The sequence below is a fragment of the Mycteria americana genome, chromosome Z (assembly GCF_035582795.1).
Source record: "Mycteria americana isolate JAX WOST 10 ecotype Jacksonville Zoo and Gardens chromosome Z, USCA_MyAme_1.0, whole genome shotgun sequence".
NCBI classification, from domain to species: Eukaryota; Metazoa; Chordata; class Aves; order Ciconiiformes; family Ciconiidae; genus Mycteria; species Mycteria americana.
In genome coordinates, this window is record NC_134396.1 from 36566492 (window position 1) to 36589775 (window position 23284).

The window sequence follows — 23284 nt, forward strand, 5'->3', positions numbered from 1 at the left end:
TACCTCTTCCTCAAACGTGGCTGAGGCTGCCCAATTAAGTCAAATGCTTTACAGGAGCAGAAAAGAAAAGCAAAGCCAGACAAACCAAGGACAATTGCGTAAGTGTCCGCTTCTTAAAAAAAGAGGCTAAAAAATAAAAATTCAAAGGCATTCTCACCTCCTCCTCTGCTTACCAAGTCAGTTCTTTCATAGTTTTTAAATTGAAGTTAATTAAATGAAGAAATAGCAACATTTCCAAGAGTCACAATAAAGACGCAGGTGGACTCCTGTAAACTATTCCAGACACCTCTGCCAATAAGCCTCACTGGTAATTTACAGCACAGTTGAAAAATCAACTTACTCCATTTTAGCATTTGTGCATTATGTTGACTAATGCACCCTGTGGAATAATTTTCACTGGAGGAAGAACAAGACTAAATTATTATTATTCCACTTCTCATCTAAGATCCTTTAAAACAGAAACATGATGGGGCAAGAGAAGGAATATTCACATGGTTCACCTTAAAGACAAAAATGCAGGTGAAGATAGTAGGAAGAAGGGAAGACACAGGAGAAAAGACTCTTGCATATCAATCTACTCTTACTTCACATGCTTACCATTTTAACAAATGAATTCTTTTATTCCCCTGGAAAACTACAAATCCTGCAGCTGTGAATCCTAAAAATGTAGTCGTCCCCGTTGAGTCCTTGAAAGAGAAAAAAGAAATGTAATTTTCCCCTCATCCAATGAGGTATTTCTTACTAACGGCATGAATTGTTACTCCACTGTAGGCTACCTCTATTTTGTTTTCCTTTTTGAAATAAATTTCGCCTTCAAATTGTACATTTCTAAAGAACAAAGACTGCTCTTGGCAATATAGTCCTCATTTATTTCTATTTAACTGAGTAACAGCATCTTATGGTTTGTTTCCATCTACCTGTAGCTGATGACAACAGGGAATCCTTAGGTATAGTTGCTAATTTTGTTGAAAACATACTTCTGTGTATGTCCCATTCTTAACATGCTGACTAACTACAAACCAGTGATTCACATCTGCTTCAACACTGATATTTTTTAAGATTTCACAATACATTGTTCCTCTGCGAGATGTTGTGTTGAATGTACCGCTGACAGACAGCATTTATGACAATAAGCAAGTATTTTTGAGTACAAACCAGAACATATGGTGATACTTGCCTCTCAAATAGGAAAGACCATTTTTAAAATTTTTAATTCCACAACAAAAGTTCTGGATCATAGTTTTTGAGCAATGATTCAGCTGAGTTTTGTATTAATTGGATTTCCTGTCCATCCCAAGTTCCAGACCCTCCCCTTGCTAGAGTTAGTCAACTTTATTGTGCCTAAATAAATAAGGGGGAATAAAATAAGGGGGAACAGATATAGTGATGCTTCTGGAGTAGCAGCCACAGCACTGAAAGGAGCATGTCATAAGGAGCTAGGGAAGCACCTTGCTTTGCAGTTCACTTCCAGAAGACTGAAAAATTTTCCTTAAGCATGGGCCACGAACCCCTGCATGCTCCCACACTACAAGCCCTACCACACAGGTAAAGAGGAAATTCTGAGCCAGTTTTGACCCTGTCATAAGTGCCAACATAAGTCTCTGGGATGCCCTCTGAAAATCTGCAGTGTAAACTAAAGTTTACTAAGTTGCTGACTTCACTGAGCTCTGAACCAGACCCTGTATTTCACACAGGACCACCATTCCTAGCAAAGTATATAGGAAATCTGATGCAGCTCTGTATTAGAGCTGACTGGTTAAGGGCACTCACCACCAGAACAGCTAACTGGACAGCACTGCTGTTCCACCAAATGAGATGGTATGCAAGCCAAAGTAAAAGCAGCAGTTAAAACATGAAGCAAGTAACACTAAAACCAAACACTGCAGATTAGTCAGATAAAACCAAGTGATTAAAAATGCAGGTGTAAGGGATAATCAGAACTGGTAACTAAAATCACCTACTTATAGAGAACCACAAAACAGCAAAGTGGAGGAATATGCAAATGTATATCTGGTTCTCCCCTCTGTACATTTTGTTTGCTGTTCTTCCTAAGATTTGCATATTTTGATGGTGTTTGAAAATCTAATCTGCCAAGGACTAACAATTTGTTGCATCTTCTGGACAAGAATAATGCTGAATCCTGAAAATCTTGGCAAACATAAAATATTTCACACTTGGAGTATTTAGAGAAACCTTTGCATTAAATGCAAAGAAATTATGAAGTATAATCCAGCTTTTATCATGACACTCTACTACATTCTCCTATGATGTTCTGCTTCCTCTGGAGAGACTTTTCCTTTGATTGATGCAGAAATGACAACCAGTCAATGTTCCTCTAAGGCTTAGAAGTAATACATAGTTCCAGGGCAAGTTCTTTTATAAATTACTCCCTATTTGTGCCTGGATAAAAAACAGAGCTAAATCAATTCAATTAATGTTTTTTTACTAAATGTTAGTAAAAAGAACATATTATTAAATGCTAGTAAAAAGAACCGTTACCTTGCAAGGATGAGGATCAACACCATAAGTTTCCAAAGAATATGCTTTCAGGAGCAAGTTAAATTCAGCAATAGCTGGGCTCTGACCTCTGTAATTACAAAAGAAACAGTAGTTTGACAGCAAAAAGAAAATAGGAGAAAAAGATTTTTTGACTGGAGAGTTTAAATGCCTAAAAAGGGAGGAAAGAAAAGTTCTTAATGAAATACAAACTATTTCAACCATGTTCTGCTTATAATATAAAGATAGAAAACTTTTCACATGTTTTCTGCTGCTGAATTGTACAGTGCCTGATGTTTCCAGGTACATTCTGATGTTTTTTTCTCAATCCTGAGATAACAATGTTATGCAGTTAACCAGAGTTACCCAATATCCTGCAAGTATTTATTGTCTTTTGATATACACACACGTCAGCCTGAATATGAAATAAACCTCAGTATCTTTTTTCCACAAACTCTTGCTCCCCAACTCATTTAAAAGGATTGCGCAGATTAACAAACATTCCTTCCAGCACAGGGTATAAACATGGCAATCATATTACACTGTCTACTCAGATGCATGCCTAATTATAGCAGTGCCTGTTACCATCATGATAGTTCAGAATCTGTCAGCTTTTCCATTATATGCTCCTATTTTTAGGGTGTCTATAATCAACCATGCATATACACTAAAGCCTGAAACATGGCACGCAAGACTTGAGTTTTAGCATAAGTTGTACTATTTGACTTTTGCTCTTCTAACTCCTGCCATTACAATGAGCTCTAACACAGATTTACAATGCCTGTTTGTCAGTGAACTGTTCCGAGTATTATTTTATTCATGTATTTCCATGACTAGAGTACATGATTCTAATAGATAATATGGTTTTGTGACAATAAGCAGTGCTTAGGACCTTTAGAAAGACAGGCCTCATAAATGCTTCCCATACAAATTATCCAAAAAATGAGCCATAGACAAATCTTCAAGAAACACAGCAAGAGTCATACTTCATCTTACCCCTGCATTTTGGGGTCCAGTCACCAATGGCACTTGGGAATTGGCATTTAAAAACTGGTGCACTGGTGTAGAATAATTTCCCTGTAAGTCTGTTATCCTCCAGTAGCTAGAAACCAACAAGCATTGACATACGAGATTGAGTATCCAGCCCAAGGTTCAGTTTAACAATTACGACAACGTCTAGCATGCTTGTGGATGTCAAATCCTGTTTTGAACCTACCAAGCTGATGCCCTGTGGCAATGTAAGTGTCAATAACCTTTCCTGTTACGAAGTTTTAATTCATGCTCGTTTGTACTTCACTGCTCATCATCTCCCAGTCAATCCCATGATACTTCTTTGGCTTCTTCCATATGTCTTTTGGTCCTCCTTGATACTACACTACTTGCATTTCATTTCAGATCACATTTTCGTTGATGTTTAGCTTTTAAAGAATAAACACCACACAAGATTAAAGAAGAACTGTACTTCTTTCTCCTTCCTTTTTTGGCCTCTTTCTCACCACTTTCCAATGAAGAAGAACATATTTCAAATGGAACACCAAAAACTACAAATATGCATTTACAGAGCTAAATATTTAAGGGGAAAACAGCATGAATGCAGCAAACAAACCAAAAATGCTTATTTTGCCCTATCAACTTTCTGATGGCTCTACTAAACTGTTTTTCTCCCTTTTCAATACTAATAAATCACAACTTTAACTGTAATCACAACTGTAAGACCATAAATGAGCCTTAAAAAGGCAACAAGTTTGTTTCATGTACCAACCAACTGCACAGGACAGAAGTAATTAACTAACTTCACTTAAATTACTTAGAATGCTTATGTTGCATAGTGAAAAGGCAAACAAATAGACAGTTTGATTGCTTATTGGAAATTGGGCCTTACAGAAAAATAAGATCATAAAATGCATCTTTTTCCCACCTCCCTTTGCTGGTACAAAGGAAAGTAGTCAGTCTTCTGGTTTGAAAGGACCAAAAAGTGACAAATAATTTGGAACAGTGTGATTTGGGGGTTTTGGCATTTCCAAAAGAGAAAAAATTATTAAATTGTGATTATTATTAGACACATTAAAGAAGAATTAGGATGCTCATCACCTATAGCCTCTGAAACTATGCTGTCTTTGTACACATCAAATGGAACAAGCTGTGGTACTCGGAAAAAAAAGCAGAAGACACGGACAAGTTTGATCTTATCGGATTACAGGCTAATCAAATGGCTACTGTGCAAAGCCTTAAAAGAACATCACAAAGCAGAAGAGTCAAGAGCAATATCAAATGAAAAAATCCTCATTCATCCCTTATCAAGGGATTAATATTCAAGCCTTGATAATATGCTTTTCATCTGTAACTTAGCAATGAAATTTTCCTTACTAGATAAAAATGCAACTATAGCAAATCCTATCAGCAAAGAAAAGTCAACATTCTTTCATCAGTCACTGATTTAACATTAGACATGCCTTTGATTGGCTTTGTTAAAAAGTCTTTAAGCTTTCTACATCCAACAAACAGCCTTACACAAAAATGTATAGAGTTTACTCATGCAAGTATTTCAACTAATGCCTCTTACAGTAGAAAAACAGGGAATATTTAGACAATGCATCTTTGCTGTTTTGTTACTCAGTTCTCTCGGGAAAGTCTCTCTCAGTGCATTCACTCCTTTTGACCTTACCTGACTTCCCAAATTTTTCAGTATGTATTCAGCATTAAATGGAAGACATATTCCTTTTCCATATGTTGCAGCCACTATAGCACCCAGCTGCAGTGTGCCAAAGGTTTTGAACACCACCAGTAAAAGAAACCATTACACAGAAAAGTTTCTGTATACCATACAAATAATAAAATGTGAATTACTTGTGAAATTAGAGCTCCACAGTTATTAGCTACAAATTAATGATTCAACCTAGAAAACAATATAAAAGTTCCCAATAAAATTTTAATGAAACAAAGACTTTAATAGAAGACTGAGAAGTCTGCAACATGCTCTGTTTTATCCTTTAGGCTCATGAGAAGTACGCACTAGAGTATGTACGAGCTCTGTTTATTCCCCGCAGGGCCCCCAACTCTGAAGCACTTCAAAGGCCAGGAAGCTCAACAGGGAATACTTCCAGGGTGTGCCACAGCAATGATCTACTTGTTTTGCTGGCTGCCCACACTAATTCACTCGAATTTTCTCCCCTTCATACCTTTCCTTGGAGGTATGTATCTGTTACAAACTGAAGCAGTGAAACTTAGTGAAAGTCAAGGATGAGATAGCACAGGATTGAGCATTAATTCCTTTTAACAAACAGAGAAGACTATATAGCAATAACAGCAAAGAAAAAGCATTTTCAATGCTATTCTCAGTTTCTTGCTTCCTGAATGACGTTAGTGAAGTCACTTCATCTGTCTTCTCTGATTCTCTTACTGACTTATAAAGTGCTGTGAGATACTACTATTAACAAACTACTAATCATAATAAAAGGCATAATTATCGTCCATCCTTTTGCCTCACCTCTACATCAAACAAAGTTATTTGCTGCAGAATACAACAGCAATACTGTACTTGAGCATGCCCCATGTATGATTAATTTCTGGGTATTTATGATCTGTAGGGTGTTTCAATGTAATGAATTCAAAGAATAAATAAGTATGTACATAATGATCTGGCCTCTAGAAACATTACATATTCACCTCCATGCAAATCAGGGAAAAGTACCAGCTATAAAGCTTTAAATAACATAGGCTCGGTCTCCATCAAACACGCTTTTCCCTGCCCTGAAACTGTGGACATACTTCACTGCAGTCTCGGGAGAGACCACAGTGACTATTTCAAGAAGGATCTCCATCTGTGAAATATTCTCCTTGTTATATGTCGGATCTTGTACCGGACACCCCTCAGCAGAACAGGATTACCTGTGTTTCCTTTGAACCTAAAACAAAGCCAGAATTCTGCATAAAGCATCAGCACATTTAGCTACACCATATACTGATCACAGAACTGCTTATCACATGGCTGAGGTTTTGCTGTTGTTTCTTCAAATCTTTTTACAGGTGGTTGAGACTCTAATTGCTATACAAGTATAGTGCTAAAGGTCTTGAGTAGTTTTTACTTTTCCTTTAAGCTCGGGAGATTTTGCCAGATGGTGGAAATGTTTTTAAATACAGGCTGTCTGCTAGTATTTTTAGTCATGATGAACGTGCTGAGGAGGACTACGTGGTATTGAAACACAAATCTGCTACAATTACCAGTGTTTCAGTTGTACAGGAGATAGTAGGGCAACGGTGGTGATAATTTCAAAGAAAAGCACTAAACGAAGACACTGGTAAATGAAAGTGCATTGTTGGCTGTGGCTCAGTTTGTCAGAATAGCGAGGCCAGGCTTTGCACATTGCCCAAGCAGCAGTGCTGCTCCCTTCAGAACTGCCGGGCCACCAGCACTGGGGAAGGGGAAAGCCTTTAAATGGGTCTGCATATGAAAAGAGACCCTATCACCTGGCAAGTGGCTGAATTGCTGAAATGTTGCTCGAACATATAAAACTTAGAACACTGCAGAACACTCAAATATCAATTTTAACTTGTACTGTAAAATTGTTTTTTCTCTCAGATAGATAGAATTCCAGGATGAGAAAAACCTGAATCATCACTTCAAAACAATAATCAAACTCTTTTACTGAGTTTTACTCTTTTACTCTTTTCTATTAAATGGTTATGGGTTTAATTTTACACCACGCACACTGTAATGACATGTGCCACTTACATAACTCCTTCTACCAGAACATTTGAAATTACTTGTGTGCTTCAGAGATCAGGCGGAGACGGTATCTCTGAAATCTGTGTTTAGGTATTCGTATTTCAACTTTACTTCATAAATTGATGCAGCGATGCAGACAGCTTTAAGCCTATTCAACAGACAGAATACATTTACAGAGCAGATGCAGTTTTAATTTACCTATTATTAATTTAAAATCTATTCCCATGATACAGAGATGTCTACTGAGCTATCTGTTTTTAATATCACAGTAGACTCATCTTTCTGGTCCTGACACATCTGGCCCATAAAGCCTTCTCCCAAGTAAAGAGGAGGTGGCAAGGGAGCAGAGGGGCAGAGGAAATAGGTCCTTTCAGCTGATGAAGAAATCCCTACATTGTAGAAATTCACACAGACATCTGAATTCAGCAGTATGCTAAATATGCAGAACCTGAATCCAAACATCACCATGAGACAGGCAACAACTAGCTTGGTAAAGAAAACCACCACATGTGTGGATCATGATTATAACCACTCTTCCCAGGGCGGGGAGCACAGGCCCATACACACACAAAATATATCTTTCCTAAAGCTAAAAAAATTATCAATGTTACAATAAAAACAGCCACCTTTTTCAATTCAAGTAGATTATCCTTTCTACTGAATACTTCTTGGAATTCCCATTAAAAGAAAAATCACATGTATTGATATATCTTTTCAGTTTGTCATTGTATCAGACAGACCTTTGGGAAAAGAGGAGGGAAAAGACACCTATTTTGTCTGTGAAGTTCCTTTCTCTAGATTAGTCCTACAGCTGCATCTTCCATTAAAATCATGCTCAGGTAAAGCTGCTCCTCACCATAAAGCTTCTGGAAATACTCTCTGTGCCACGCAAACACCAATCCAACAAAACAGCATCCCACTCTTAACATTTTCTAGTAAGTGCATCCAGAATTACAAGTACGGTTCCTTAATTTTAACTGGTTTTAAGCACACTTCTGTAAGAAAAAAATGATTCAGAAGAACAAAGCTTTGAGGAAAGCAACACACACATCATTCTTCAGGGAAAGGACTAGATGACCAGAAGAACCTGTTATTTCAAACTTCTAACAAATATATGTTCCAGCCATCTCTCTAATTCAGTCAAATTACTACTGATAAGAATTATGGAGTGAAAGAATACACCAGAAGAATACAGCAGAATAGAAACAAACAAATTATTCACCTATTACAGCAAACACAATGGCATTTTAATACCAGATTGCTAAATTAGAGAGAATTAGGTAATTTTGAAGTTGCAGTGACATGTGCCAACATACAGCCTGATGGATAAATCTAAATGCCTACACTGGGAAACTAAATGAGCCAGCGTAGGCTATCAAGGCTGAAATGAAGAGGCCATTCAGTGCAGCCCAGGACTCTAATGTAGGTGGGACCCCGAGCAGCTGCCACCACTATCTGCCTGTGAACTCCCACTGCACATCATCGTCCTCCTCAGCTCTCCAAAGTCCTTGGTATACTTCGTATAGCTGAGAAGTACAAAGACTTTGGCTCCTTAGGCCTAGAAGTCAGCTATCCCTGCTGTAGCCCAAGTCCTGCCCTTTTCCAAACTCCCCTCTCCCCTCCATGTAAACCTCAACAGATCCTCGGTCCCCAGCTAAGTAGCTTCTGTCTCCTGTAACATGGCTTGCAAGTTTTGGAACACACCGTATGTCCTTCCAATCAGACTCCCTTTGTGTATATGAGGCCGTTAGATACCAACGTGATTAGGGTAGTATAAGAAGCTAAATATAAAGTGTAGATGAGTATGCCGCCAGCATTAAATGCATAAAAGCAGATAGTATGTAGTTTTTATTGCGAGAAGCTCTTAAATGAAATACAAGATCCACCTCATTCTGGACTTGCTAAACAGGAATTTAGTTTTAGCACTTTTTAATGTATTCAACAGCATGCAAGAAGTTGCTTTAATCTTGGATCAAACGATATTAACACCCACAAAGAGAAGCATTTTCTAGCAACCCTTGCCAAGTCTTCTAGGACAGCCTCCCAGAATATACTCTAATAGTAACATCTGTAGTTATGCTTGCCAGTGGCTCCACTGACAGCTCCATGTCTGCACGAGAGCTGGAGAGCCAGATCAGCAGAGACCAAGAAATCCTGTACTCCTGCTCACACCAGAGTCTAAGCACCCATGGTAACCAACGGTACGGTGAAGAGAAAACAGTAAGAGTTAGAGCAGCAGAGGAACGTTAAAAGTGCTTAAATCCCCACCAAGTAGTTACAGTATAGATGATGCAGCAAAGGATAAAAATGCTATATGCCCTTCAAATCAAATTTAAATAACACTTCTCATTTAGCTTGGATCAAAGACAAGCATTAATTTGCTACTCTGGTTTTCAAGAAGAAACTACCCTTTAGCTTAAAATTGCTTTTGAGATAGTTAATAGCAGAACATGGCAGTGATTTCACACCCTCAGAGGAAACTTTTTCTTCTCCCAAAAGATGTTCTCCCACATACGACTTTTGCAAAAGCTGAAGTATTTGATACACACAATGGAGATGACAGCCAATTCAGTAGCACTCAACCTTCTTGAGCCTGTATCCACAATGGCCGTCCCAAGCAATAATAAATAACTTGCACTTTACCTATATGAGGTCAGCCTGGGAAACATGCATTTGAACAGTTGATGTAACTCTATAATTTACTGGACAAAGCTAATGTTTGCATAGGCCTTTCAGATAAATTAATAGCTGTTTACATAATACTTTCATCTAAATTACATGGCATAATATTTCATATCAGAAATAAGTAAAAATGGATCATTAGTTTTCAGGTGGGATACAAAAAAAAAAAAAATCTTTATTTTCAACCACTGGGTCCTTTCAAAAAAGAAAAAAAGGGAAAAAGCACAATTCCTACAAATATAAATTCCCTTGCTAGGTATTTATGTGGATCTTCTCTTCAGAAATCTCTGTATTTTCAGGCGCCTGGCCTCAGGGAGCTCTGGCTGACAGGTATCTTTCAAAAGCCAGGGAATTTTATCAGAGTAACGAATGTTCTGTTAAAGGACATAAGATTTGATATAAATTCATAGGAAGGAATTTTTGTCTTGGAAAAGGGAGAAAGGAATGTGACTGCACTAAAAACATCTGATGTTTTAATTTGGTTGTCTGAAGCAAATCCCTCAGTTGTAACAACACAGAAGTCAATTTGGAACTAGTACTGACGCAGGTGTGTACGTTCGTACAAAGTCCATTCTTTTGTAAGAGGAGCCCACCAAATCCAATAGCAATAGCTAGAAGCAAAACTGGGCCAGCTACTGATGCAGGTTGCCCAAGCAAACAAACAGTACTAATTCTGTCATGGAAAAAGTACAACTGCTTTGGGAACATCTGAAAGGAGCAAACTCCTGATACATTAAAAAAAAAAAAATAACAAAACAAAACCTCAAATCCCAAAGATATTATTAAGATCACCTGAGTGATCTTTCACATAGAAACTCAGTAATCCTAGTAATCCCTGCTGTTGTGCTTGAAGAATTAAACTTTCACTCAGCTTTCCTCTCCTCTACCTAGAAGATTTCATGACTCTGCTTAACCTCATTTCATGGGTTAGTTTTGTTTTGGTTTTCCCCAAGTCTATACAGAATTCTTCACTATATTTTTCTTAAACTGCGGGCTTTTGGTTACCAGAAATAAAAATGAACTAAGGATTTACACACTAAGCACAGTGCAGTGTATTAAATACCTTTAATACTGCCAAAACAGGTGAGAACTGAGCATGTGGTTCCATGTACTTTTGTGTGGAAGTCAAGTAAAAGAAAGTAAGTTATTTTTAACCTGGGTCTTTTCAATGATGTGATTTACAATGCAACCTTACAAACACTGTACACATCTAACTAAAAGGGATAAGAGACATGCAAATGAACAACCTGGGGAGGGACCTTAGCATTCACTTCACTTGAAGAAGAAAGTATACCAGAATACATTCACAGAATATCTAGATTTTTATGGCTCAGATCTTTTCCAATCTGTTAAGAGTGGCAGAGAAACAGAAATGCAAGTAGCTAATACTTCAGTAGCTATGCTTTGTTGTAACCATACCCAAAACAATAACATTCTAATCAATTTTTAATTCTTTTAAGAACAAGTCTCCAAGTCTCATCAGTTCCTAGTGCATCCTCACATATTCTAAGATTTTAAGTCCTGAGAGCATTATCTCTTCACCTCCCAGCAGTACACCATGATTCAAAAGAGGACTTACCTGGAACGACAGGAAAATGAGTATTGTGATGAAATCAAGGCAGGTGTTTGCCCCACCACTGGTAAGGTTCAATGAAATTATTCCTGTACCTCTCCCTTTCTCAATGAGGGAAGAATAATTCATTAAAATTCACAAGACAATTAATCACATCCCAGTAAAGCTGACATGCATTTCTGTCTGTCACATTTATATTTTTGCAGTTAGGTGCAGTGGAAAGTCACATAAAAGGTCACATTTTCCTAAAATCCAGTGATGTTCTCACAGCCACAAAGGATAAGAAATAGGGGCACTATGTCGTACATCTGTTTTAACTAATAAGAACAAGGCTTTTAAATGACACAAGATGAGTCACTAAGTCACTGGCAGCTGTCACAGTACCCTATCGCTGCTTCCCAGGCATTCCCCTCAGTGTCTTCATGTGCCTTTCAAAAGGCAAATTCTTCCAACATGCTGTAGGACAGAAGAAAAGATGTGCCCAGTGAACAGGCCTTGAGGATGCTGAGACAGGATCCAGTGAAGAACTGGCCCCTTCCAAGTCACAGGGTTTTGGTTATACGGGAGCCTGTTGCAGGAGAGAGATGCCATGATCTTAGTTTATTTACACGTGCGAAGAAAACAAAGAACTGGCAGTGCTGAAGCTCAGAAGTAACTCTTCTGAAGGTGGCAGAACGACAGCTGCATTAAAATGGCTCTCAGTCTCTTCTGCTCTCCTCACGTGTTAGCCCTCCGCCAACACGTCACTCAAGTATCTTGTTACAAAAAGGCCAGGGGAACCTTTTGCAGCATTTCTAAAAATACTCATTGAGCAGCAAGATATTAATTCTTATCAGAAAATTCAGCTTGCTGAATGCAGTGAAACAGATGTGCTGATCAATACCAAACAGAAGCCTGTAAGCTCAGTTTTTTCTAAGTGTCTTTTTCCAGCTAGATATGGAAATCTGGTTGTCTAGCACTGGACATCTCTATATATAGTTCATTTATGTGATGGATATGTTTTATTAATTTGTACTCCTAAAATAGAGATCCATGGAATTAAATATCCGGAAAAAGGTAAAACTTCTATGTGACTAGTGGATGTCTGATGTAAAAAAATGTAATAGGATGATCAATTTGGGGAAGACAGAGCTACAGTGGAAAATTGCCAGATAGTAGCTATCCAGACAGCTCTGAAACTGTCTTTGTAACCAGACAAATAGGTAAGGCATACCAGATGTTGACATAAGCAAAAGAAAACAGATAAGAAAGAAAAGAGTTCCTGAGGGCTGCAAAGAGGTATAAGCCACTGACAAATAACATACAAATTGGTAAAATCTAGAATAGAAAGGGAATTAAGGAACATAAAGTGGGCTATATTAGGAGAGTTCTGCTATAAATTATAGTTATGCCTCAAACGCCTCCTGGAATTCTTTGCAGGAATCAGCAGATCCACAGGCAAAAGAAGTTGGGTTGATACCAAACTTTTGGGCTGATTTCCAAAAGGCAATAATGAATAGTGACCCTCACCAAGACTGCTGAAGAAATTCCGGGGACATCCTCACATGCTGAGCAGCCCTTGATGGGAGGAATCCATGACTAGGTGAATCCCAGAGGGACCTGTGTGAAGGCTTGTAACATTTACTGTCACAGGATCAGGAACATTACACTAACAGGAAAGAGGGTTTAAAAAATGAGCTAAAAATGTGCATGGTTCTTCATAATAGAGGAACTAGCAGATTAAATTCACAACGGATGGGCAGAATTAAGCATAAGGGAAAAAACCAACACAGAAAAATACATCTCTCCCAGGGCTATGAAATACAAAAAACACCAGCTTTGGCTAATCACCCTTCCTTCCCTTTTCCTAACTTTAAATAAAGGACTAGCCTGTACTTGAAAGACTGAACTGATCAAAATCTTTTCAATTGCACCTTGGCTTAATTAATAAAAGATCTTGGTTTTTAAAGGTTGAATTTATCCTTTGGAAATCTGCAGCCACTGTATGGAACAATACTGAAAGTAAGAGAAATTCTGTTTTCTTTTTTAAAAGGCTGTTTCTATGGGTCTGTGTAAAGTGCAGCCTGGACTGCTCTAAAAATATTAGATGTAGCTGTGCCATTTAAAACATTGTTTCACTGAAAGAAATATAAACAAAGTATATAGGTTTCAGGAAGGAAAAAAGAGAAGACATTAATACTGGCAAGCTTACTGTCATGAATGTTGCACTTTGGTTCAACAACATATTTGATAGGCTTCTGGGGAAAAAAAAGTGTTTTAAGTTTTAACTCCTCTGAAAAGGAATTTTTCATTTTCTTTCTTTTTTCCCCAGGAATTTGGTGTCTCACAATCTAATTTTTATGTAAATAGTGTTCATATACTTAAGCAAAGCATTTACATATATCACAATATGAAAACAAAACATAGGGGTTTTAAGCAAGTGCAAAGAGCCTTGTAATCTTTGAATAAAAATTGTCCTTCTACTTTATGTAATTAATCATCGGCTCTCATTTAATTTTCTTCACATGCTATTCCTCTCCAAGTTTTCCGAGGAATATCCTCAACTAAGCGAAATGAGGAGGGTATCATGCAAGTGACCATCATGACGATTGTGCATGTCATTCGCTGACAGTCCTGAAGAGGGTAGAGTTGCACAACGCACTCTCCTGAAACACTTTTCTCTCCTGAAACACCCTGCTTCAGGGACACATTCAACTTTGAAACCAAAAGATTGATTAAGCTATCTTTCTCCATTCCCCATTGTCACACTATTAAAAGTTTAGGACAGAAAATGAGCATGCAGAGTTCTGAATCTCACCTCCTTAGTCTTCCAAAGAAGTTATTTAAATACATTTCTGTGCAATTCACCACTATGTTAACAACCTACAGATAAAATAACTTAATTACAGTTGCAGTCAGGTCAATATCTAGCAAGAATTTTATAATTGCACTACATACAGAAATTCCACAGCAAAAGACAATAAGTGTGATCCCTCAATGAAAGACGTTATTCCACTAATCAACCAGAGCAACACTCACGATGTCAGCCACTCCCACTAACCAGACCTACATTTCAAGCAAATGCAGTCTGAATTACCAGCACGCATGCAGGAATCAGCTATGATTAATGAAGGTTAACAGGAAACGAAAACCCACTAATCTGAAACCACATTTTCAAATACAGCATATTAGACAGTACATTGGTAGAGCATCTATTACAATCCAAGGAACAAATGCTCCTAGTTAACATACACTATTTGGAAACAGATAAAAGTATTCCTCAGCTGTCTCTTTACCAAACAGCATTCTAAATTACCTGAATTCATTTTTATGCATTTCAGCTATTTTCTTCTTGAGCTTTTGCGACTGCTTGGGAAAAATCTTAAAGTCACTGATGTAATTCTCTGGGTGTTCATCAGGATCATAATCACCAAGCTCAGCTAAACAGATCCGAAACACAAAACAAAACAGAAAAATTCAATTGCAACATTAGTTAATAAGGAAAAAACTCAATAAATACAATGTAATTGAATACACTTCCATGATCAGTAAGAACCCAGCATCTCTCAAAAAATGTTACTTTGAAGAATTGATACTTAACTGAAACAACAAAATCCTTATAACTGCCACTTCAATCAATGAGTTTCAGGTGAAGTTCATGGTTTATTAGCTGCAGCAGTAATTAGCAATCCTAAACTATTTTCTGTGGCAGAAACATGCTCTGTAAACAGAGGCTCCTCTTTTGAACACCTGTCATTCTGGTACCAGGCAGAACTAAAACAATGCCCTCCAGATTCTCCTCTTTTTTACACCAATTTATCCTCACTGATATGGACTGGTTTAATTCTGTTCTAGCAGAGAAACACAGGCTGTAACATTATTTAAGGTGGCCCACAGCATTTGACTCCTCTTCTAAAAGATGTGCCCCTTAGGTACCCAAACACGGCATTTAGTGTTTTAATTTTCTACATAAGCCTCTTCTAATAAGGTCTAGACTCTATCTTGGTTTGGATAGGCTGCCTTATAATGCATTAACAACTTAATTCATGTTAAGGCAGAATGAAGAGGCCTTCCACACATATGAAGTCCCTAACCCGACATCTAGCTAACTACTTCTCTGTCTGCAATTCAAGACATATACTGGAATGTGGCTCTAAGGAAATGATGGGGAGAGATGGAGAGAGAATTAAAAAAAAAAAAAAAAAGACCTTTCTCCTTGAATTACGTCTACTATTTTTGCCAGAGATTCCATCATCACACAGGTCTTCTTTACCGTAAGAAAGGGCACTGAATGACATTTTTTCCTGCTTAGTTCAAATGGAATAGGCTACATTTACATTCAGGATTCAAAACAGAATTTAGCTTTGTTTATAACTGGAATCTAACATCAATGCCATAATTTTTCACTTAAATGCTAAGACAACCCATTGTTTTGAAATTTTTTTAAGTTCCAGTTCGGTTTTAGTTGGCTAAATGGCTAAATTACTTAAAACACTTTACAGTGCATGTCAATGCAGGGCAACAGTACAACTAAAAAAAAATATATACATTATTGCTAGCTATATTCCCACAACAGTTTTGAGTTTCTCTTTCTACTGAACACACCTATGAGTTAAGTATTTAAAAAAGCCTGCTGCTTGTACTTACCTTGTACAATACAGGCACCCAGGTAGGCAGCATCAGAAAAAGAACACAGCAAACGGCCATGGAAAATGTCCCTTTTTATTTGTAGATATAAGAGGTATCTGAAATATAATTTTAAAAATTATAAAAAGATGCCACATCATTTCCTAGCAGGTTTAACTTAGTGTGAAACCAGTTGTGCAACTATTCTGGATCTCTCTCTTGCTACCTTAAATGGTAGGAAAAGGAGGCAAAGCGCAACCACAGGAAAAACTAGATGCAAGACAAGATTTTTCTCACTAACAATGAAATAATGACAACAGAAGTAACAGAAACCCACTAAGAGATAGCATGGAGAGTATTTGATTTAAAATGTACCGCTCTTAACAATGCTCATTAGTAACGTGAAATAAATTACAGTAATGTAAGTTTGTTTGAGCACACCCCCTCTCATTAAATACAGGTTTGCACAATGAAATCTCTATCTCTGTAGACAAAATAGCACATTGACCACAGTGGAGATTTCTTTCCTTTTCTTTTTTTAATGCACAAAGAATCCTAGACGAAGTTTTGAGGCAGAAGCGACTCTCTGAGGCCCAGGGGGGCTGCGGGCACAGGGGACCGGCCCGCAGGGAACCTCTCCCATTCCTCTCAGAGCTGTTCTTCCTCCAGAAGAACTGGAGAGAAGAAAACAAAAGGCTCCTTCTACCTCCGCCTCCTACCACAGAGCAGCATTATTTCTAATGGTAAGAGGAGAGGTGCAGCTGCGAGGCCATCGCTTTCTCTTTTGCTTTCTCACCTGGAGAGAGCAGCCTCCCAGAGATGGACCAACTCACAGCCCAGTGACACTCGCAGCTCCTTTCCCAGCCTCCTAACTGGTTACAGCTGCACCATTCCACAGCTTCATCCCTCTGGGAAAATAAACCACTTAAGCATTGCTTTAGCCAGATAACGTCAACTATCTAGAGGGTGCTATCAGACTCGGCGGCTTCTGCAGTCCTTCAGGACATTCCTTGATGCTGCCAGTCCTCTCCAACCTTGAGCTACAGTGTAGCCGACAAAAATGTGCTTTATGAATAACGCTGATGTCAGACCTATTTTGCCCAAGTTACTTGGTTCTGTGTGTACCATGAGCTCCTGCACCAAGTAGCTTATCTGAAGTTTACAGTGAGTTCCAGATGCGAGCAAGACTGGAAGTATTACCTGAAGGGCAAGAGAAATTTTCCTCCTTTCCTTGGATTGTTACTAAATGCTACATAAATATGAGACACTTATCACTGAGAAAAGCAATTTGTTCTCATTGTGAACACATCCCTTCACTGCATTACAGTATTACAAGTTTCTACAGGAACCTTGCACTGTAAGGCTTTTTTTTTTTTATTTAGAAACTCCTTTTTTTTCCCTGTAATCAGTGTCCAGTAACAGCTAACTAAGTCACTTCCATAATTTGGTACTGCTACAGTACAGGTAGTTCCCAGAGGAGAACTGCATCAGGGTGAACTGAAGGCTTCAGTGAGATGCAGTAAAAATTCTTAATCTGCAAGGACAGCCTACTGGAAAAGGCCCAGTATATTGATGCAGATACCACACAAAACTTGGGCAAATGAGCAGTCCCCATCCTAAAACTTTTGGTAAGTCTTACCAGGGTGAAAAATTGAGTTGTGGTTCTCCAGAGTGACCATTAGCTTGAGGCCAAACTGAGTTCACCTTTTAAGAAGTGCCAAAAAAAGCCACCTATGAAAGGGCATCCCAAGATTTCACAGCATGGCTTGTTAGCTGAGCTGTAAGGTCAACAGATCTCCAGGGACACTGCACATTGTTGGTTTCTGAATTTGAAAATTACTATAATGAGATACTAAAGTAAATAGGCTTCTGGAAAAACATATTAACCCACTGCTCCCGACCTACATTTGCAGACATGAGGCTGAGATGTGAACTAAGAATCTGAAGTCTCAGGATCGTGCTAGGTCCGACTCTCCAGCTGTACGGATAGAAGCAAACACTATGAACAGTTACTTTTCTGTGAATATTTTGGCATTTACAAGAAGAAAAATTAGTTTTGTAGGAAATTCTTTCCCATGTAACAGGATTAGGTGCCAGTGCTGCCCACCTTGACCATCTATTACAAGCCATTATCTTCAGACCCCAGGGAGAATGGCAAATCTTCAAGAATTGACTCAAAGCACCTACTCAAAAGTCAGGCAGCCTCTCCCTTTCTCTCTCTCAAATGCTATGCAATAAATCACAGGTTAGATTCCTGAAGTGAGATAGCAGGGAGTCCCCCTCCCCGCCAATATACAGTTACTTTATGAGAATAAACCTGAAAACACACATACATCAATTCAGTAGAATCCAAAACCATTTTTTTTTAATACAGGAAGACAGCCCTAAATACAACAGTTTGTGATGGGTCACCAAGACGCTATACTGGCACTTAGGATCAAAGACAACAGCAGCATTGACAGAAACCTCTCAGAATGAGGGCAAAAACTCATTTCTATGCACTCCACTAAAATTCTATAGAGATGAACATGGCAGTTTGGGTGGGAGTGTGCATACTTGTGGCATTTCTAAGCAAATAGTTTGTTGCTGACCAGGATCAAAGATCCTCAATGTCGTTATTAAATTTCTGCATCTATAATAGTGTCAGTTATCTGAGCTAATCTTAAATAAGAAATATATGTTTTTATTTTCCCCAGAAAGAAATCAAACTGGAATAAATATAGATATTATACTAGTTTCTTGCTTAAGCCTGTTTGCAATATGAAGCTACCAAAATTTGTCAAAAAATACCCCCCAAAGTTAGCTTCATTACAATAAAAAACAATCATCTATTTCAATCTAAATTGTCAATATATGCACTTTTGTCAATTACATGAAGTAATAAAAATGTATCATTATCCATTCCCTCCAGATAAATTACTGGCTCTACAAGTTGTTCAGAATTAAAAAAAAAAAAAACAACAAAAAAAACCCAAAAAAAAAACCAAAAAACCAACCAAAACCCCCAAAAAACCAAACACAGAATTAAAAAAAAATGAAGAAAATTTTCATTATAATTTTTCTGTAACTTCAGTATAACACATTTTTCATTGTCTTGTCTCCCTAACATACCAGGGAATATTTCCTTTCCTTTCCTAATTGGGAAAACACAAATACATATTCAATTTTTGCTGAGAGGTATGTTAACAGAAAGTAAGTAAGAGTCAGCAGAGGATATATAACCAAAACAGCACATAAGATATAATTTTAGGGAAAAGAACATTTGTGCCTCAGAGCTGATTTCTTCCCAGTGATCATCCTGGGATGACAGAGCTGAACACAAGCCATCATGTAGGCTAGCTTCTGTCACAAACGTGGGCCACAGATGTTACTCATCTTTGCTTTAAAATGTATAATCCCTAGCACTTGCTAGTCTGAGGAAGAAGCTCTGTTTTTCCCCCTTACATGAAAGGGGGTTTGTCGTTGCAATGTTTCTTTGGCTGTTTGGGGGCTGAGGGGGTGTCTCTTAAATTGTTCACATACCTTTCTATTACACTAATAATTTTGTAAATAAAAATACTGAAGTTTATTTTTTTCTGTCACTAAAGTTCTGCGCTACTGAGTTGCAGCATGCATTTGACCATTGAAATCCTTAATCAAATGGTTTGAAATTGCACTTTCAAAGAATTATTCCACTTCTGAGGAAAAAAAAAGAAGAAAAAAAAAACCCAAAACAAACCAAAACAAACATCTCCAAGACAGAAGGCAGCAGTCAAGAGGGGAAAAGATGCACAAAGCACAGTTCACAGTGGAGACTGGAGAAATTGTTGGCTGGAACACAAGGGAAGCACTTGCACTTTTAAGAAGGGCAGGGGAATACCCATGCAGAGCAGAATCAGAGAGTCTGAATGTGTTTTTCAGAGACCACCCACGCAGCAAGCTGCATGGGATGCTGTTCATTTCCAAAGCAAGAAGGGCATCTGGAACAAGACTGAGACATTAAGGACTTATTTCAAATGAAGGAGATACGTGCACTTTGGACTGAAAGCCAATGTTGCAAGCTTTGCCAAAGGTTGGCTCAACCTCAGACACTTCCTATAATCCTGATAAAGTAATTTATGTCCCAGATCAGCAAAGACTTAGGAATGAGTACTTGACTCCTGAATTCAGTAAGGTTTATGCATGTACTTAAAATTGCCTACACTTACAGAAATAACTTGCAAAATCAGATCTGATTTTGCTGCTTCTCATGTCCTTCCACCACAGCTGTTTTTTCCAAGCCCTGGCACAACTTCGTAGCCTGATTTACAGCCCTAAGTACTCAGGCTTACCAGCAAGCTAGTAAATGTATGCTTCAGTGCTTACTCTCACAAATGTCTACCATTGGAATAACCTCATTTCCATCTATTATCTGTTTGCAATACAGATAACTCAACTCCAGGTTAGCCAAGCCCTTCCTGCAACTGCAGATGAAGGGTCAGCAATATCTATTCTTGTTTTCAAACAGGCTTCATGACCCCCAGAGACCATGTTGCTAACAGCTTAACAGTCAATTTATTTATCTATTTTAAGATGTTCACTGAGGCCAGAAAGCTTTCCCACAGCCAAACTTTGTAGTTTGTCCACATAGTGTTTTTTTCTTGTGTTCAAGTCACTTCACTCATTTCATTCTAGTAACAAGCATTTCTGGCAGTGTTGTCACAGCCTTCCCAGCTGACAGACACAGTCACCTCGAGAGATCCAGCAATGTTTCAAAAATTGTTACCTCAGCATGGTGTCTAACTTTGACTGCACTGTTGTTTCCCATGCTACTGTGCATACTCAGGTGCAGAGTAGCAGAGGGCAAATGCGTGTGTTTACAATATTCCCGGATTGTGTGCCCTCCTCCCCCAGCAGAATTTATGAGTTCTTTACATATATTATTCTGGACACCAACTTCGCATTCTGTCTTCTACAGTAGATATCATCAAGTACACTGCAGGAACACTAGTTTCCTGTCAAAGTCTATGAATCTAACCTAAACACTAACTACTACATACTAGTATGTAACACCACAACTAAGAGAACATATTTTTTATGATTTACAGTGCCACCTAGATAACAAGGCTAACAGAGAAAATATATTCTCTAAAAATATATTGATTGTCTACTTACTAATATTTGAGAAGTATTTTGATATCTTATAAATTAAAGAAAAGCCACCACTCTATTAGCTACCAATAAAACACAGAGTTGACAGATAGATCTTGGAGTCATCACAGATAGGTCTCTGAAATCATCAGCTCAGGGTGCAGCAGCCACCAAAAAAGCCAAGAAAACATTGGGCATCATCAGGAAAGATATTGTGAACAAGACAGAGGGGCATTTTGCCACTATTTAAAGCATTGGTGTAATATGAGCCAGCAGTGTGCCCAGGTGGCCAAGAAAGCCAATGGCATCCTGGCTTGTATCACAAATAGTGTGGCCAGCAGGACTAGGGAAGTGATCGTGCCCCTGTACTCGGCACTGGTGAGGCCGCACCTCGAATACTGTGTTCAGTTTTGGGCCCCTCACTACAAGAGGGACATTGAGGTGCTGGAGCGTGTCCAGAGAAGGGCAACGAAGCTGGTGAAGGGTCTGGAGCACAAGTCTTATGAGGAGCGGCTGAGGGAACTGGGGTTGTTTAGCCTGGAGAAAAGGAGGCTGAGGGGAGACCTTATCGCTCTCTACAGCTACCTGAAAGGAGGTTGTAGCGAGGTGGGGGTTGGTCTCTTCTCCCAGGTAACAAGTGATAGGACGAGAGGAAATGGCCTCAAGTTGAGCCAGGGGAGGTTTAGACTGGATATTAGGAAATTTTACTTCACCGAAAGGGTTGTCCAGCATTGGAACAGGCTGGCCAGGGAAGTGGTTGAGTCGCCATCCCTGGAGGTATTTAAAAGACGTCTGGATGAGGTGCTTAGGGACATGGTATGGTGGTGGTCTTGGCAGTGTTAGGTTTACGGTTGGACTCGATGATCTTAAAGGTCTTTTCCAACCTATACGATTCTGTGATTCTGTGATTCTGTAATCACATCTTGAATGTTTTACCTAGCTCTAGCCTCTGCATCCTAAGTAGGACATAGCTGAACTTCATACAGAGAAGAACAACTAAAATGAGTGAGAGGATAGAGCCCTCCTTACAAGGAGAGACGGTGACTGAGGGGGAATAAGACTGAGTCTTATGAAATCTTGAGGGTAGTGGGAAAGGCAAACGCAGAACTGCTATTCACTGAACCCTGCAATACTAGAGCTAGGGGGAAGTCAGTGAAACCAGGAAATTGCTTAAGGCAGACGAAAGGAAGTACCTTACACAGCAGGTAGTGAACTAACTGCCTCAGGAGGCTGTGAAGAAAAACAGTATTACTAAGTCCAAAAAAAAGAATGATTAGACAAATTTGTGAGCAACAGATCCAGAAAATAATACTAAAATGAATAGCCAGGAATGTAACTGTTAAAATTCGTAATATAATAATTCAAGAAATATTTTAGTGAATTTGAGTGAGGAGGAGATCATCTATTTGTTTTCTTGTTTTTCTGGAACAATGTGAAAGTTTTGTTCACACTAGCATGGCTTAAACTCATCACAGCATTTGTAAAACAGGTACACATGGCAACAAGCATGCCACAGTGATGTTAGTACAGCAGCTGCCCTTTCAATCCACCTAGTCAGTCATAAGCCAAATTCTAGCAGAGGAATTAGGAACTAAGGGCATAGCCATCGTGACTTCAAAACATAATCTTCATTCAAACACAGGAAAAAAGAAAAATCTTTTTCTCTTAAAATATTTAACACCAAAAGTAGTAGGAACTATCTTGTTAACCTATTGGGGAAACTGCATGACTGTCTTTTGTGTTAACAGGCACCTGCAGGAAGAACCACCCTCCTTGCTCTATGCTTTCTGGAAAGAAGTACTAATGCTAAGGATTCAAATACAACGAAAGTAGCAGCACCCCATAACCCCATCCTGAACCGATGTTCCTCCTACATTGCCAAAATCATCAGAGCAGCTCTGGATCCACAGTATTAAAAAAAAAAAAAAAACAAACACCAAAACTACTCCCTCAGAAAGAAATAGTCCATTTTCTGCCCTGGGGTGGGGATGGGAAGGTCACTTGAATAACACCTCCAGTAATCTCAGATCTCTCATTTCTGTGGTCAGGATGATGACTGCCACTTGATCTAGCAATACATGGGCTTGTCCTCC

The 23284-nt window shown here is 38.6% G+C and overlaps 1 protein-coding gene across 1 annotated transcript in view; it reads right to left on the reverse strand.

Annotated features, from left to right (window-relative positions):
* The window catches only part of FRMD3 (FERM domain containing 3), a 144441-nt gene that overhangs the window by 26661 nt on the left and 94496 nt on the right, over positions 1-23284 (reverse strand). Inside the window, exons 5-8 of the mRNA XM_075526686.1 lie at positions 16104-16201; positions 14773-14896; positions 2500-2587; positions 598-686 (exon numbers count right to left, since the gene is read on the reverse strand). Coding sequence (XP_075382801.1) covers positions 598-686; positions 2500-2587; positions 14773-14896; positions 16104-16201 — 399 coding nt within the window. The remainder of the gene's footprint in view (positions 1-597; positions 687-2499; positions 2588-14772; positions 14897-16103; positions 16202-23284) is intronic.